The sequence below is a fragment of the Pan paniscus genome, chromosome 4 (genome assembly GCF_029289425.2).
Source record: "Pan paniscus chromosome 4, NHGRI_mPanPan1-v2.0_pri, whole genome shotgun sequence".
Classification (NCBI taxonomy): Eukaryota; Metazoa; Chordata; class Mammalia; order Primates; family Hominidae; genus Pan; species Pan paniscus.
In genome coordinates, this window is record NC_073253.2 from 10,639,546 (window position 1) to 10,658,323 (window position 18,778).

At 38.2% G+C, this 18,778-nt stretch overlaps 1 protein-coding gene across 1 annotated transcript in view; it reads left to right on the plus strand.

Annotated features, from left to right (window-relative positions):
• MARCHF6 (membrane associated ring-CH-type finger 6) overlaps window positions 1–18,778 on the plus strand; it is an 87,057-nt gene that overhangs the window by 44,679 nt on the left and 23,600 nt on the right. Inside the window, exons 10-19 of the mRNA XM_003821953.5 lie at window positions 1,862–1,913; window positions 5,344–5,402; window positions 6,619–6,699; window positions 6,944–7,012; window positions 7,093–7,167; window positions 7,967–8,101; window positions 10,099–10,218; window positions 11,647–11,747; window positions 14,685–14,822; window positions 15,878–16,082. Of these exons, the coding sequence (XP_003822001.1) occupies window positions 1,862–1,913; window positions 5,344–5,402; window positions 6,619–6,699; window positions 6,944–7,012; window positions 7,093–7,167; window positions 7,967–8,101; window positions 10,099–10,218; window positions 11,647–11,747; window positions 14,685–14,822; window positions 15,878–16,082 (1,035 nt within the window). The remainder of the gene's footprint in view (window positions 1–1,861; window positions 1,914–5,343; window positions 5,403–6,618; window positions 6,700–6,943; window positions 7,013–7,092; window positions 7,168–7,966; window positions 8,102–10,098; window positions 10,219–11,646; window positions 11,748–14,684; window positions 14,823–15,877; window positions 16,083–18,778) is intronic.

An 18,778-nucleotide genomic window follows, 5' to 3' on the forward strand; every position in this document is an offset into this window, starting at 1 on the left:
CCCAGGCTGATGTTAGGTTTTCCTGTTTGCTGAACCCCACCTGTCTTTACCTAGGAACTTTGCCATATTAGTAAAGATTGCAAGTCTAAGGTGAGGAGCAATTCTTTAAAGAACTTGTTCTTTAAAGAAGAAATGGTGCTGTTTTCAGGTCCTGTAATATGAAGTTATTTGCCATTTGGGATTTTTAAATAGCTTAAGATGACTTTGGCTGCAGGTAGCAGAACCCCTGCTGGTTGGAACATTAATTTAACAGGAAGTCCAGAGGAAGAATGGGCTTGAGGTTGCTTGATCCATAGGCCCAACAATGTCATCAGAGACCGAGATATCTCCATCTGTCTCCTTTGCTGTCCTCAGTGTTGGCCTTCTCCTCAGGCTGGCTCCAGATGTTAACCAGAAGAGGATGTTGAATTTAGCAGTGTGTAGGTTTTTAGGAACATATCTGGTATAATTCCACAGTTTAGTGGGAATGTGATATTAATGAGCTTCTAGTCATGGTTTGATCACAGTCAGTATAGAAAGCATTATTTGGCCACATAGTGATTTATATTCCTTACCCCGTCAGTTCCTCATAAATGAAGGACAGAAGTCGTTGAGATAGTGGTGGTGACTCAAACTCATTTGAATTATTGGAAAAACCTTCGACAGGATGAATTCATTATTTTAGTAAAAAATATTTAATATGTATAGTATGCCAGCTATTGTGCTAGGCACTGGGGAATTCAGTGCCTATGAATTCAATGCCTATGAATGAGACAGGGTCCCTGTTCTCAAAGATGCTCTATAGTGTGGTGGAGAGAAATGAACATGTAAACAAGGAATGTTTTGGAGTCTCAGTGACAAAAAGTGTGCATAGGACACTAGAGGGGCACAAAAGAGGGTTTGATTAGGTCTTTCTTAGTGGAATGGAGTTTGTCAGCAGGAGATTTTCCGCGAAGATAACAGAGGTTGAAGTATAAAATGTGTTGGGGATAGGGAAAATTTAGGAGCCCTTAAGGCAGAGAGGTTGAAAAAATTGAGCCCACATGGTGAGAAGAAATGTAGTAGTCATTCACAAACTAATTACCCTTCTTTCTGGTTGGATTTGTGGAAGATTAGGGGACCTGAACAGAGAAATCCTTTTTTTAGACAAAAGATCTTTGGAAGGATCATTTAACTTGATGGTTGCGGGGAAGGTTGTGGGCATGAATGAATGGACTTGGGCAGTCTGGTCAGTGTCAGCATGGGGCATAGCTAAGGTGTGTGTAACATGGCTGAAGGAATAGGCAGATAGCTGTCACCTTAGAGGTGACAGTATGTAACTGTGGGAGGTGACCAGATGGTCAGGTGAGACAGGACAAAGAAAGTCAGGGCACCATAGGGAGTGGAGGGACCAGAGGAGATCAAGCTAGAGTTTTCCAAAGGAGTGGTAGCCAGGCAATAGTGACCTTGTAGGTGTCAAGAAGGCAGATTGGATGTTGAAAGAAACACTGCAGTTGACATTAACATGATGTTTACAATTAATTTGGCTTTCAAATTTTTCTCCATTTGAAATTTTTAGTGTCATTTGATTTAAATGAAATCTGGTAGTTATGAAAATCTATGTAATTTGTCGTAGATTATTTCTAAAAAGGAAGTGTTTATAAATGAATTTGTTTTTTGTACATGTAACATTTTTGAGTTTTATTAGGCTTAGTTGTATGAGCTATCTAATGAAAAATGAAAGTTACATATTATGTCTAGATTGAAATCCCAAAACAATAGAGGGAAAATTTCAATCTTAGCTGTTTTTACTATTTGGCTCTAGCTAAATAAGTGGAATAGTCCAATTAAACATATGTTAAGTATGAATTGAATATGCTTTATTGATGCTTTTTTCCTTTAGGAACATGTCTTCTGGGTGGTATCTTTAAATACACTGTTCATTCTTGTTTTTGGTAAGTTGTGTTTGTGCTTTTTTTTTTATAGTATTATGGTAGGAATTTAGTTTTGCAGGAGCCTTGTTATAGGTTTATTATTATTTTTTAACATAGAAATAAATACTAAGCAGTATATGAAAATAGTTTCAGATACAAACCCTGTATAGATAGGCCCCAGACAGACAGATACTTTCCTAAGCAGCAGTGACTGCAGTTACCTACCTATCTCTCCCTCTGTTGGGCATTTCTGGGTTTTTTTTTTTTGTAGAAGCTGGTTTTAGACCGACTTGAAAATATACAGTTTCCCATTTCTGGAATTAGTTTTATGCTGATTGTGTGTGCTCTTCCCTATGGTGGAATATCTTGTTTTCATCTATCAAAATCCTGACCATTGCCTTCTAGAGATCTTGACTTGGGAGCTGTTACCAGAGCTGAGTGTAGGCTTGTGGGAAGACAGTAAGCCTTCCCCAAATGTGAGCACCCCTTAGAACCAGATTCCAGCACATACAAAATCACTTCCAAGCACTTCTGCGAGGGCAGCTGTGAGGATTCTTTGACAGCACACAATGGTCCCTTCCATTGGGAGTAATTAGAGAAAGAAAGGCAAGGTTGAGGAGACACTGTTGACAGAGGTTTTTCTCCTTTCCAGAAGAGGTAAGGAAAACTAAGTTGAGTAAACCAAGGCCTTAGAATTCAGTTTCTGTATCTCTTAGGGGTGAGGACGTAGAGTCTGATGGAATGGGGTTATTGTTAGGTGTCCTATAATTTGTGTCTCAGAGACTTCAGGCAACATATCCCTATATAGGGATAATCTATGAGAAATTCCTTCCTTAGTACATGGGATTTACCCCTCAGCTCTGCTGAAGAGGATGAGTAGAGATTTCCCAAGGCTTCTTCCACCAAATTCCAAGTTATTTGCTCTGTTGGGGACTACATTGTGACGTGTAAAGCAGACGTCTTTAATAAGAAGCCATGTGGTGTAAGGGGCTTTGAATATTTGGACTGAGGATGAGACCAAAAATTGATTTCTGTGTATTATCTGTAAAAGAGGAAGATAAATTTACTTGTATTTTGTTAACAAAGTATTTCGGATACTTCCATTGATTTCTTAATTTTTAGTAGATACTCACAAAGGTGCAGATTTATTAGGATTTTTTGTTCCCTTTACATGTGGGGGTGTCTGTATGTTATCCTGCATTTATTTTTCATTATGTAAAATAATTCATATATAGACTGTGAAACTGTTATGATCTTGACTGCATTTTTTTTTTTTTGAGAGAAAAAATGATCTATAGATTTAAGTCTTTACTCTTGCAGAAAAGCTTAATGCTAAATTAATGTTTGGAGAACCAGGTCACATTTAAAACATGAATTATACAAATAAGAACTCTGATTTATAGAAATCAAAGTAAAGCTTTTTCTAATCCAACCTCCTGAGCTTATATTGCGAAAAGAATTTTCTTAGTAAACTTATGTTTTATTATATAGTTAGAATCTTTTGGAATCTTTTGAAATGAAACAAGTTTTCTTCCATTAGGAACGTACTTTTTCTTTTAATCATTGGGATTAAACACCCTCCTGTTTTTTTCTTGCATGGGTTGCTCTGTTGGAAGTTTTCTACAGGCAATTTTTTGGCTCTTGTGGTCATATGCTTTGCAGAAATATAATTTGACAAAGCTGTGGTCTTCCACTAGAAGGTGACAATCCTGAGAAATTGTCCTTAATTTCAGGATGCCTTTCCATTAGTTTGTGTGTAATGGGATGGAAATTGATTGTTGCAACTGGTATTTAAGGTTAATAATTATTTAATACATCTGCTAATAGAGTTAAAACTTGCCCCTCCCAGGGGCCTAGTTGAGTCGTCTTCAGACTGGGATATGAGAGCAAAATAGGCAAAATTCAACATACAGTTTTTTTCCTTACCTTTTTAAATTTCTTCTGCTTTATATTACACACAATATGTTAGTAAACTAATATGTATATATAATTTATAAATAAATTTAAATATATTGGAAATACATGTTCAAAAAGATTCCTACCCATGAAATAGAAAGGGTTAGAGGCCAGATCCCTAGTAGGTTCACTCTGACTTCTGTCTTCATGATTGAGTTTCCCACTCCCCTGGTAATCTACTGTGCTGTCGATTTATTTCTACCATAAAGAAAAGATAACTATATTTTATTATTAGGAATGAAGTAAAATTTAGCCAGAAAGACTTGAGGAAAAAGAAGACTCTAAAAATTCTTGCTATAAAGATTTTAAAAATACTTTCATACTTAGCTATAATGCCATTATCTCACCTTACAAAATTACTAGAATTTGGTATTTCCTAATAATCCATCATATTCAAATTCTCTGGGTTGTCCCTTACATACCATTTTGCAGTTGGTTTCTTTGAATGAAGACCCAAATAAGGTCCACATATTACTTTTAGTTGTTAAGTTATAAGTTATTAGTCTTTTAATCTAGAGTACTCTTCTCTTTGCTTCCCCCAACTCACCCTATTTGGCCATTGATTTGTTGCTGGGATTAGGTTAACTGTTCTTGCAGCATGTCATGTTTTACATCCGTCCATCTGCTTCCTGGATGTCCTCTGCCTTTATCCTTTGTCTCCCATATTTCTCTTAAACTGGAAGTCAGATCTAAGGGCCTTATTAGATTCAGGTTGAATACATCTGGGACAAATCCATCACTGGTCACACTGTGCCTATTAATAGTATATGTGAGGAGCTGAGATACATGATGTTGGATTATCCACTTTTATCACTGGATTCAGCTGATATCAACCTGGGCCTCTAATCTTAGGTTTTGTTTTTCCCTTTACCATTATAAAATAATCTGTTGGGAGTGATATTTTAAACAGTCATTTTTTATATTTATTGGCTGACTTTTCTGAAAGAAGAAGAAATTCTTATCAATTTGGGACTATTCAGTCAACCCAAACCTGTCTGTCCGGGGCAAGTAGGACAGATGCTCATATTTTTCCCATTAATTTTGGTTTTCAGAATAAGGAATTGGTGCATTAACTATTCACATGGGTGTGTTAACTGCTTCCAAAACATCAAAGTGTTTTCTTTGATGTTGCTTTTTCTCTTTTCGTGATTATTATTTTGGACTTTTCCTTTTTTGAGCATCATAAACTCATGGATTTGTGTATGTTCAGTGTTTTTCCATCAGTTTTGGTCATTATTCTTTTTGATGCTCATATTATCCTCTCTTTGGCCTGTTTTCACAATGGTTTCTGTGTTGATTTGGCATGGCCCTATTAGACCTTAATAGCTTTGTTGTTCTCTAGTTACAGAGAATGTCCTAGGCAGTGTATTTTTAGCCTAGTTCTGGAATCTTTCATTTCTCCAAGAAGCCCTAGTTCCTTTTAGTGGGGAATTGTAGTAGGAGTGTTCATTGTTTTGATGTTGGAGTTTTCATGGAATTTTTTCCCCCTTTTTAGCATTTTGCCCTTACCATATTGGTCATTTCTCCCTTGTTGGTTTGGGATTTGAAGAACACGTGAGTATAATACTTTTACAAAGTTACTTTCATTCATTACTCCCAAATGTGATTATTAATCAAATAGTATTCTAAAGAGTTACATCATTTCTTCATTGGCATTATGCAAGGGAATAGTTAGGCAATACCGTCTCATTCTTTTTAAAAAAAAATAACAGTGGCTCAAGAGATAGTGCTCATGTTGCCAACTAATGAAAATGTGCTCTGAAATCCATTCAGCTGGGTGGGCCTGAGGCATACCGTGGGAAAGTTTCCCACCGGCTGATTTTCTGTCCATCTCAAGAACCTGTATGTTCTCTTCTTTCCCTTTCCCCAGGTGCCCCCTGCTGAATTTAGAAAAGTAACAATATATCAATCAATTTAAAAAGGGTAGAATATTTTGGAATGACGGGTTGTAGTGTTTTCTAGAGTGCTTTAGTTTTGACATTTTATCAGTATTTTCCAGAGGTAAATAAATTTTGGAAGGATTATTACTTCTCTGTTGGGGCCCTAGAACAATTTAGTCTTTTATGGAAAAGCTGACTATCTGGGATCATAAGCTCAGTTTGTATATTTGAGATCTGAGAGATCACGTTCTGAAGTCTTCTCATATTTAGTACACCTCTGATTCTCACTAGTTGAATTCAAGAACTTGAAAGGTTCAGGTAAGTGTTTTGAAAAATTTTGACTTTCCAAACTTTTGCCACTTGCTATCTGAAACTCAGGAATCAAAAAATACCGACAGGCACTGTTACTTTCAAAATTCTTTCTATAAGTTGAGAATGGGACAGATTTGCAGAGCAAGGGAAACTTGAACAGTTACTTCTAGTGGTAGGAAATGAGGTGGCTAGGATATTACCCAGCTGGTGGGTGACTTGGGCAGTGTGTTCCTGCTTTCAGTGGTTAGCCTTCAGCAAATCTGCTTTAGAGTGAGAGTAGAGGGCAGGCTGTTGTATTACAGTGCTCTTGTTTTTGTAAAATTTAATTCACTCTACTGTTATTTTGTCTCCTTGGGTAAAGTGTTATTTAATTTTTCTTCATTTTTTAGTAATATATAACAGTCAGTGAGAGAATTTGGTTTTCAGAGATGTCATCCAAAGCAGATTTTACAGTTGTTTCCTGGTTATAAATTGTCTCGACAATTCTCTTTTAGTCATTTAGATTGTTTAATATGGGGAAACCGGGGTGTAGGACATGTTGTAAAATTAAATTTTATTTACTTTTTTCTTATTTCCAGGTCCAAGCATCTCATTTTGAAGGCCTAATCACAACCATAGTTGGGTATATACTTTTAGCAATAACACTGATAATTTGTCATGTATCCTTTAATGAACCAACTTGGGTGTACACTAATATTATTCATACCAAAGAACTCTTCATTAATGGCGAAACTTGTCTATCCTTGTCCTCTTAGTAAAAGTTGTAGGTATTTGCAGTAAGGGTCAGTGTGGACAAAATGTGAAATAAATTAATTCTGTCAAAAAATACTAAATGTTGGCTAAGTAGTTACCTGTTTCATTGTACCTTTAAATACTCAGTTTTTCCTTGACCTGATGCTGTAGGGCTTGGCAACTCTTGTGAAATTTCATAGATCTCGTCGCTTACTGGGAGTCTGCTATATTGTTGTTAAGGTAATTCCTGTTATAACTTAAAATTGGAAATGATTTCTCCTACATTTGGGTGATACTGATGACCTTTATTTTCACTTAAGGTCTCTTTGTTAGTGGTGGTAGAAATTGGAGTATTCCCTCTCATTTGTGGTTGGTGGCTGGATATCTGTTCCTTGGTAAGTTGAGTATTCATTATTGTATAATAGCATAATTTAAGGGCTTCAAAAGAGGAAGTCTTCAGCATGTATTCTTTTTAAAGGAAAGCAAATATTTGATAATTTGCTTATTCTTTTGGCATGTGTATCAGTATAGGATCTTAATGTTAATTTTTCTTGAGTACCTGAGTTTTTGAGGCTTTGTGCACATTTTTGATGTCAGGATAGTTTGGATGGAATCTTTCTAATAGTGGAGAATTTTATTGCCCATTTTGCTGTCGTAAATTTGTGTAGATAATGCCAAGACATTATATACATAGAGAATAATTTGATAAGGAAACTGTCTTTGTAGTAATAAATTTAACCCTAATCATTTGATTTAACTAATATGCTCAGTCTTGATTATAGTCTTTAATTGCTGTTAGTGATAATCAGTTTTTGATTGTTTCAAAAATATTTTATGTGTAGAAAAGCTGCCTTTGGTTCTGAGATAACATTTACCTTCCCATACCTTACTTTTAAAACTTCTCAAGAATGCAGACCTATAACCAAGAAAATGTTTTACATTCATCAAAAATAGTTCTTTAATAGAATCAGTATTAATAAAGCTTTTACTAATTGGTTTATCATTCTTTATATTTGAAGCAGTAGCCAATCTTGTATATAGTTCTGTGACACCGTGGAATGACATTAAGTGAACTGCAGTTCTAGGAATTGTTCCTTGCATGCATATTGATTATTTATTTCCTAGAAGATGAAAATGTTAACTTGGCAAATGTAGGGGGCACAGATTTCTCTTACCTGTCCTCTTTTGTCTCAGGAAATGTTTGATGCTACTCTGAAAGATCGAGAACTGAGCTTTCAGTCGGCTCCAGGTACTACCATGTTTCTGCATTGGCTAGTGGGAATGGTATATGTCTTCTACTTTGCCTCCTTCATTCTACTACTGAGAGAGGTAAGTCCACAGGGAAATGCTGATGCTGTGCATTTATAAAAAGGACTTTTGCTTTCACCACCAGTCATGTCTCAAAGGCTATGATGATTTCCTACCTAAATCATATTCTCTACTATTTTATTCTAAGAGGGAATAACTTATAGGGGACTTTGACTTAATTACTTTAAACTGTTGCAGTTGTTTGTCTCCATAATTGGCAAGTTTTAATATTTCTGTCTGAGTTTGAAAGACGATTCAACTGAGGAAAAAGATAAGAGTACTCATTTTGTCACACTTCGTATATACTTTAGCCATCCTCTAATACAGACTCTTGGAATTTTGTATGATGTGAGTGTGTCTCAGACTTCAAGGAACTGTACTGCTGGAAATAACCAAAAGGATATGGTTTTGCAGGATCAGACATGTAAAATCATTTTGATTTAGGCGCCTTAAGTATAGAATTACAATGAGGGTCCTTTATGATTCCAGTTCACTGGCCTGATGGATTACCTTTATTTATTTATTTATTTATTTATTTATTTATTTATTTACTTTTTGATACTGAGTCTTGCTCTGTTGCCCAGGCTGGAATGTAGTGCCATGATCTTGGAACCTCCACCTCCCAAGTTCAAGTGATTCTCCTGCTTGAACCTCCCAAGTAGCTGGGACTGCAGGCACCCACCACCATGCCCGGCTAATTTTTGTATTTTTAGTAGAGACAGGGTTTCACCATGTTGGCCAGGCTGTTCTTGAACTCCTGACCTCAAATGATCCACCCACCTTGGCCTCCTAAAGTGCTGGGATTACAGGTGTGAGCCACTGTGCCTGGCCTGATACCTTTATTAGTTCTGTTTTTCTAATCTGGTTCTTAGTGATTTGAAGATGATGAAAGCAGTTGAGTATTTGATTAGTGTACATCTCAAGCTCAGTCATTCCCCAAATACTGAATGGTCACTGTGTGCTGGACACTATACTGCATTCTGGGGTTTCAGTGAGAAACAAAGGCACAATTCCTGTTCTCCTCGATTTTATAGCCTGAAAATGAATACAGCATTGAAAATGTCGGCTTACACGGAGATGGGTGATGGAGATGTGCAGGGTGTGGAGGACCAGGTTGACAATTCCAGTGAGAAGGGAACACAAAAGCACAAAGGCTGAATGCTGCTCTTGGTGTACTTTGTTCTTTGAAAGATTTGAGGAAGAGGAGGAGGGGTCAGGGACCAAAGCATTCTCCTGAATCATACAGTATAATTTCAATAAATTCTCTTGGTAACTAAAGCTTTCATTCTTTCTTTGAAACAAATGATTGAGAACTAAAGCAAGTACAGAAATGTGTTTCTTAAAAATGTAATTATATGTGAACTCCAGATTACTTCATTAAGTGAATAAAATGCTTTATAATGATTTCTTTCATTTTATCAGTGTGGTGGTTTTTGTTGATATAAAATTTTAATATGTGGAACTTAGGCAGAACCTTAGAAATCACACACTGTAACCCCTTGTTTAGGAGATGGAGAATAGAAGTTTGGGCAGATTAGATGCGTTACAGAGGGTAACTCAGTGAGTTTGGACCACATAGAACTAGTACCCAGACTCCTCCTTTACCCCATCACCTGCAGCCTCTTGGGTGATGATTTTCATTTACAGGGGGAAGGCAAATCAGACCGTCTATTTAGGACATTTATAAATTGCAACATAACCCTTTTACGATAGTAATGGTTGTATTTATTTTTCATCTCAGAGGTCTAGATTTCTTGACACATTGGACCCAATGAATGTTTTTTTTCCCCCCGCCCCTAGTGAATGATGATGTCGAAGGACATCATCAGACACAGGGTAGTTTTCATAAAGATTCTGGTTTAGGAACTTACTTTCCTAAGAATACCATGTACATTTTCTGGGGCCCACTTTAGATGCCAGAATAATTCTAAGTGCTTATCTTTCTGTTAATGTTTTAGCTCATATATAGAATTTGAAGACATTGGTGAATATTCATAGTATTTAAAATATATTTGCAGGTACTTCGACCTGGTGTCCTGTGGTTTCTAAGGAATTTGAATGATCCAGATTTCAATCCAGTACAGGAAATGATCCATTTGCCAATATATAGGCATCTCCGAAGATTTATTTTGTCAGTGGTAAGAAGATGTTTCCATTGTTTTTTTTTTTTTTGAATTAATTGTGCTAACCTATAGTTTTGTTTAGGTTTTTTTTTTCCAGTTCTCAAGCGGGCTGATAGAGTATATTGAATAATATATTTATCTAAACCTGTGGTATTCAGTTGTCAAGTAGCTGTGTTATTGGTTACTTTGTTAAAATAAATATGTAAAAAGATATTTACTAAAAGGAAGATACTTCCTTGTTACATAGTAGTATAATTCAGGGGTCCCTAGCCCCCATGTTTTGGCTGGGTACTGGTGCATGTCCCGTTAGGAATGGCCGCACAGCAGGAGATGGGCAGCGGGCAAGCAAGCATTACCACCTGAGCTCCACCTCCTGTCAGATCAGCCTTGGCGTTAGATTCTCATGGGAGCGGGAACCCTATTGGGAACTGTGAGTGCGAGGGATCCAGATTGTGTGCTCATTATGAGAATCTAATGCCTAATGATCTGAAGCAGAACAGTTTCATCCTGAAATCCCATTGAAAACTGTTTTCCATGAAACTGGTCCCTGATGCCAAAATGGTTGGGGACCACTGGTATGATTGATTGCTAAATTACGGTTGTCTGAATTACATTTAATTTGCATTGAAGCAATGGAGACTTACTACTGGCTTGTAAATTAAACTCTTAACAGAAGCGTGTCAAAGTTTCCCCACCCAGAAGAAGAAATTACATAGTTAAATCTAATTTCTTTCTTTTTTTTTTTTTTGAGATGGCGTTTTGGTCTGTCACCCATGTTAGAGTGCAGTGGTACGATCTTGGCTCACTGCAACCTTCACCTCCCTGTTTCAAGCAATTGTTGTGACTCAGCCTCCCAAGCAGCTGGGATTACAGGCGCCCACCACCACGCTCAGCTAATTTTTGTATTTTTAGTAGATGCGGGGTTTCACTGTGTTGGCCAGGTTGGTCTCGAACTCCTGACCTAGTGATTCGCCCACCTCGGCCTCCCAAAGTGCTGGGATTACCTCACCCAGCCGTAAATCTAAGTTTTTCTAAAATAAAATTCTTAAAGTAACATTATGTCCTTTGAAAGCTTTTGTAGCCATTAACATGGGGTCAAGTCTTAGCTGGTTACAAGTGATTTATTAAGTTGCAGGCATTTCTGCTTCCTCATTTTAAGTTTCCAGCTCATTCCTTAGGTAGCAAGTGGTGATTATCCTTTGTGGCTTCCGTTTTAGCATTTGTGTCCTAGATGGGAGGTCCTTACAGGAAGAGGGGCAGGCATCTTAGGAAAACATTTTTATACAAAATGACTCAAAGATAATGTGTAGAGTGGGAACCGCTTGGGCTTTGAGTAGACACAGGCCTGGACTGCATATTGCTTGAGTGTGCTCAGAAGTCCGCCTGTCTTGCACAGGAGTGATTGACTCTTATAGTGGTGTCATACCCTGTTTCCTTCTGCAGATTGTCTTTGGCTCCATTGTCCTCCTGATGCTTTGGCTTCCTATACGTATAATTAAGAGTGTGCTGCCTAATTTTCTTCCATACAATGTCATGCTCTACAGGTAAGTTTTAAAAATTTAGAATAGCTTTACTAATTTATCTCTGTTAGGGATTTGATGTTCAGATTACATTAAACATTTAAAACATTTTTTAAAGTTACTGGAAATCATCTGACAATTAAATTTTGCTTTATTCTACCATTATTTTTATTATTTTTTAAATTAAATTTAATGTTTAAAAAATTTTCTGGACCTTTTCCACTTTGCATAAATTTTGCCTTATTTTAGATCAGATAAACATTAGTACTTACATTTTCTAAAGGAAGATGTTTATTTTTTCTGCACATAAAGTATGCATTTGCACACCATTGAAATGTTTTACCATACCTAATGAGAGTGTATTAGCATCATCTTTATTTTGAAAAGCACATTATAAAGAATAAAGCCAGAGTTGCACATTTAATTATTAAAAATAGGGTACAAGGCTTGTAGATGGAACATCTTTTTTGCTTTAAAAACTTAAGTGGGCTAAGGCCAGGCGTGGTGGCTCACGCCTGTAATCCCAGCACTTTGGGAAGCCGAGGCAGGCGGATCACCTGAGATTGGGAGTTTGAGACCAGCGTGACCAACATGGAGAAACCCTGTCTCTACTAAAAATACAAAAAAATTAGCCATGCGTGGTGGCGCATGCCTGTAATCCCAACTACTCCGGAGGCTGAGGCAGGAGAATCGCTTGAACCCAGGAGGCAGAGGTTGTGGTGAGCCGAGATCGTGCCATTGCACTCCCACTTGGGCAACAAGAGTGAAACTGCATCCCCCCCCCCCCCAAAAAAAAAAGCCATCCGGAAACCTCCCACTACCAGTAATCTTTACCACTCATCCTATATGCTCTTTAGGGATTTGTATTATCCCCACAGTCATTATCCCAATTGCAGGCAAATTGGATTATTTCCTCAAGTTTACTTCTAATGAGTCTTTAAAGTATTGCCAATTCTAATTTCTTAAAATCTCTTACTAATCTAACTCGATTTGCCACTTACTTAATTTAGGCCTTCCTCTTGCTCTCCATTCATCCGCAACACCTCTGCCTCTAGATTTTCTAGAACTTTGATTATTTTACCCCTGTGTTTAAAAGTTGTCAGCACTTCCTCTGTAATCTATGTGATATCTACACCATTTAGAATGAGATGCAAGACTTGGCATAATCTCATGTTGCTTTTTCAGTGTCTTGTCTCAGCATTGACTGACTTCAATTCTTTTAATTGTGCTACACTGCCATTGAGGCTCCCCTGATTACTTAGCTGTTTGTCTTTTTCTCTCTGTTTACAATGACTTGCTTGTCCACGTTTGAGTGGCAAGCATTTGATATTCTTTTTAAAATCCAGATTAAGGTTTTTAAATTTTATTTTATTTTTTATGAGAAAGAGTCTCGCTCTGTCACCCAGGCTGTAGTGCAGTGGTATGATCATGGCTCACTGCAGCCTCAACCTCCTGGGCTCAAGTGATCTTCCCACTTCAGCGTCCCGGGTAGCTGAGACTACAGGCGCAAGCCACCACACCTGCCTAATTTTTGTATTTTTTGGGGAGACCGGGTTTTACCATGTTGCCTGTGCTGGTCTTGAATTCCTGAGCTCGAACCATCTGCCTGCCTCAGCCTCCCAAAATGTTAGGATTACAGGCATGAGCCACTGTGCCTGGCCATCATTCCATCCTTTAAAATTGTCTTCATCGTTGTATTTCTTTTTATAGCATTTGTTACATTACTTTACAAATATGTATTGTTTTATCCCAGATGGCAGAAATCATGTCTTATTTAGGTCTTTTTCTCTCTGTCTCTCTTTTTTTAATTTAAAAAAATATTTTGTGGAGACAGGGTCTGACTATATTGCCCAGGCTGGTCTTGAATTCCTGGCCTCAAGCAATCCTTCCACTTTGGTCGCCCAAAGTGCTGGGATTATAGGTGTGAGCCACTGCGCCCAGCCTCTTATTTGGATCTTAATGCTTTGCATAGGAACATGATTGTTCAAAAATAAAAGGTTTACTGTACACATAGTAAAATCTCAAATTTGTATTTTATTAAATTAGAATTGGAAAATACTTATATCCTGATTATTTAAAGTGGCAGAAAAAATGCCAGTAAGGGGATAGAAAGTGGGCAGGATGGGGTTACAATTTAGGAATAGTGACTGGTAAAGACCTGAGGGGGTGACAGTTGAGGAAAGCCCTGAAGGAGTTGAGAGAGTGAGCCACGTGGATCCCTGAAGGCAGAATATTCTTGCAGAAAGTAGGTGCAGTGGCACCCAGGTCTGTTTGAGGATCTGCAGGGAGGCAAGTTTGTCTGCAGTAGGAGGAGGAAGGCAAAGAATTGGCCCTGAAGTCAGAAAGGTCATGGAGAGCCACCTCCTAGAGAGTCTTACATGACATAAGCACTTTGGCTTTTGCTTAAGTGAATTGAGGAGCTCTTGGAAAGCTTTAAGCAAAGGAGTGATCTAACTTAGGTTTAAAGAGGATCATTCTGACTGCTGTGATGAGAGGAAACTGGGTTGGAGTGGCTAGGTCAGAAACAGGAAGCCAGCTGGGAGGATAATGCAATGATCCTGGTGAGAGGTGAGGGTGGCAGAGATGAAGGGGAGGTAGCAGTGGAGGCCTTGAGAAATTTTTAGGATATTGTTAAGGTACAGTCAAAAGGATTCTCTAGCTGTTTGGATGTGAGGTGTCAAAGGAAGGAGTGACCTTTTGTGTAGCATGCTACTAATATAGCAAGTGAGGAGAGAACCAAGACCTACCCATCAGTTTAGCAAAATGAAAGTCTTTGGTGACCCTTATCAGAAACAATTTGGTGGAGTTTGTGGGGAAAGCCTCACTGAGTTGGAGAGAGAATGAAAGGAGAGGTAATAAAGACAGTAAGTTTATTAGATTCTTAAGAAGTTTTGTTGTAATCCCATTAAATAGTAGTCATATGCAAAATACAATTCACATTATAAATCCTGCCTCTTTCAGTGATGCTCCAGTGAGTGAACTGTCCCTCGAGCTGCTTCTGCTTCAGGTTGTCTTGCCAGCATTACTCGAACAGGGACACACGAGGCAGTGGCTGAAGGGGCTGGTGCGAGCGTGGACTGTGACCGCCGGATACTTGCTGTGAGTATGGGCAGCTGACTCCTTGGACGTGCATGTCATTTGTGACTATGGAATAACCTTTCTGGAAAAAGTATGTTCCATGGCCCACTCAAGAAAAATTAGTTTTAATAAGAGACGATTTAGTAATATTTGCAATTGCATATAATACTTCTAAATGAAATTTTTTTTTCTTATTGTCCATCCTTTCATGGAGAATATACGCATATTTTTGCCCTCTTATAGAAGTTTGCTGCTGGTCCAGCTTTCATGGAGTAAATGTCTTTTTTTTTTAGTGCATTAAAAACAAACCAGTTTACCTTTATTTAGACCAACTAACTTACCTTTATTTAGTGCTCATAACCTGGGAAATGGGTTCTTCTCAAATTTGATTTCTCAATCTTTTAGTGAACATGTTGCATTTTTTGTCCCCAAGCTTTATATACTCTATATTTATTTAAAAGTTGAATCTTTAAAAGTTTTTCAGTTTGGCATCTTGTAGGTATCTTAAAGGTGAAGTACAGATTTGGTTATATTTGCTTGAACATCTGTCGTCCTCTAACTGCTTCCTCCCCCAGTCTCATTTCTGACCTAACTGATTTATAGCTTGGAGGTTTTGCAGATTTATAGCTTGTAGCTACATGTTGCAGTAGTCATCTGTAGAGAAGATAAGAAGTTTTTCTTTTCCTCCTGTAGATCCTTAACAATATTGTACATTGTAAGTATGTACTTACACCTTGTGCTTGTAAGTACTTACCTCTTGTACTTACAAGTGTACTTGTAAGTATCTTGTACATTGTACTTTTTTCTTTCAGTTACTGATTTCTTCTCAGATACTGGCTGAAGAAAACGTAAAATAGGTTGAATTTATGGGATATCCTACAAGTTCATTAACATTAGAAAGGTTTAATTTAAAGCGGGTACGAACATTTAGACCAAAATTAGGTAATAATGTGGTGCACAAATTCTGTATTATACATTTTCTACCCTTAGTAGTAAATATGAAGAAAATGAGTGTCATGTCTGCCATTTTATTGTGACCTGAAGTGAGACTTGTTACTGATGTAATTTTTGCACAGGGATCTTCATTCTTATTTATTGGGAGACCAGGAAGAAAATGAAAACAGTGCAAATCAACAAGTTAACAATAATCAGCATGCTCGAAATAACAACGCTATTCCTGTGGTGGGAGAAGGCCTTCATGCAGCCCACCAAGCCATACTCCAGCAGGGAGGGCCTGTTGGCTTTCAGCCTTACCGCCGACCTTTAAATTTTCCACTCAGGGTAGGTGCTATACAGACTTAATCACATATAGAGGTTTTTTTGGTTTTTTTGTTCTTCAAATTGCTGTTGAGAATTGGTGCTATTAGTATGCAGTCCTCTGTGTTAGACATGTTCCACATTTTATTACCCTCATTATGTAACGTAAATGATTAGGTAAGTTTATCAAATTTTAGAGATAAGTCAAAGAGTTGGGATTCCCTGGGCTCTTGCTCCCTATTTAAGAGGAAAAGACTCTAGAGTAATTAAGAAACTAACATTATTGATATATTTCAACAATGTGTCAGGAACTAGAATGGGCATTTGGATGTTTTCTCATTTAATCTCCACTCAAATACTGCAAAGTGTAGGCGATAATTTCATGTTTATAGCTAAGGAAACTGAAGGCAATATTGGTTAAGAATGTGCCTATTACATGTTCGTTAGCAAGTGATCAATCTTTGTGCACCTCAGAATTTTGTCAGAAATGTAAGCTGATGACTGCTATATGATTACCGTGAAGTCATCATTTATATCAAGTCTGTTATTTTAAAATGCCCTTTAATAATGACGTGGGCTTGTGAGTCTGATCATTTTAAAACTTGGGCAGGTTATTTAACCTCTCAGCCTCACATTTCTTTTTTTGTAAAAATAGTCATTATTATACCTTTGTAGATTACTGTGGGTCACATGTGTTCAGTCATTCAGCAAACATGTCTTAAGTGTCTATGATTGATATTTTCAGTGTCTGTGAGGATATAGAGAGCATACGTGGTCTTTGCTCAGAAAGAGCTTACAGTCTACTCAGATGAGAAAGACAGTGGCAGATTTGAGCTCTCATGCTGGTGTTTACAGTGGGTGCTGTGACTCCTTCAATCAAGAACCACTTGTTCTTAATATGGGCCCAAAGGAACCTTCCTAGAATAGGTGGTGCCTGAACTGTCTTAAACATTGAGAGACCTGTCAGAGAGTGAAAAAAAGGAAGTGGGAAGGGCATTCCAGGAATATGTCAGGACTAGGGCACATTAGGCATGGTGGGCTTAGAATTGCAGATAAGGGAGTTGTGTTGTTTTGTTTTTGAGACAGGGTCTTGCTCTGTTGCCCAGGCTTGGTTGCAGTGTGCGATCATGGCTCACTGTAGCCTTAACCTCCTGGGTTCAAGCGATTCTCCTACCTACTCAGCCGTCCGATTAGCTGGGACCATGGGTGCATGCCACTACACCTGGCTAATTTTTACATTTTTTGTTGAAATGGAGTTTTGCTATGTAGCCCAGGCTGTTCTCAAACTCCTAGTTCAAGCAGTCTGCCTGCCTCAGCCTCCCAAAGTACTGGATTACAGGTGTAAGCCACTGCGCCTGGCCTAATTGAATATATTTAGAGGGTGAGGTGTATGTCCAGGAGAGGTGAGGAACAAGGGGAGAGATGAGGGGCCACGGGAGCGGTGAGGGATAAGGTCGGGAAGAGGTGAGGGACAAGAGGAGTGGTGGGAGATAACGCTCTTGAATGGGCAGGAACCAGATAATGGAGCACCTTGAGCACCCTCTGCATGAGTCCACACTCACTGAATTGTTCTTCTGCTCCTTTGTCCCCTTGAGGGGCATATCTCTGTTCCTGATTCAGTGGCTTATTCTAGAGGACTTTGCTGCATAACCTTGAGGAAAGCATGAAGGTCATCTTTTCCTTTATCTCTTAATAGCAGATCTCATAGTCAGCTCCCTTTTTTTCCCCTTGGTCTTTACTCAGCTCTCTCACCTCTCCGCAGACAAAAAAGGCCTTCTGAGCAACAGTTACTTTCTGGCCAGATCAGAGACAGACTCAAAAAATGACTTTTCACGCAGTTACAGCTGACAAAGCCTCAGAGTCTCCTGGGTTTTGTCATCTGTCCTTTTCAGGCTTCCCACCAGAGCTCTGCCCTCTGGTCTTGTGGAGATCCACCTGGTAAGCTAGCAGGCAAGCTACAGTTGCTGCCTTTCTGCTCAGGGAAACTGGTTTCCTCTTCTCTGTGTGATCACTTTTTATCTGCACTTCTGTATTAGTCTGTTTTCACACTGCTAATAAATACCTGAGACTGGGTAATTTATAAAGGAATGAGGTTTAATTGACTCATAGCATTCACATGGCTGGGGAGGCCTCACAATCATGGTGGAAGGTGAATGATGAGCAAAGTCACGTCTTACATGGCAGCAGGCAAGGGAGCTTGTGCAGAGGGACTCCCATTTATAAAACCGTCAGATCTGGTGGGACTTAATTCACTACCAGGAGAACAGTATGGGGGAAACTGCCCCATGATTCAGTTATCTCCACCTGGCCCTTCCCTTGACACCTGGGGATTATTACAATTCAAGGTGAGATTTGAGTGGGGACACAGTCACACCATATCAGCTTCTCAGTACAGGAGCACTAGTTTATATGGCTATTTACATTTCAATTTAATTAAAATTAAATGAAGTTAAAAATTTCATTACTCATTTACACTAACCACATACCAAATGCTCAGTAGCCACATGTGGCCTAGTGGCTACTGCATTGAGCAGTGCAGATCTAGACATTTCTGTCATTATAGAACATTTTAATTGGATAGCACTGTTATTTGATTAAAAGGTGAATGTTTTTAATTTGTAATGTTTTATTTTAATAACAAGGGAAAATTTAAGGTGAATGTTTTTTTTTATGCTCTCTGATTAAAACATTTGCCATTTACTTGTGGGATGTATCTGGTT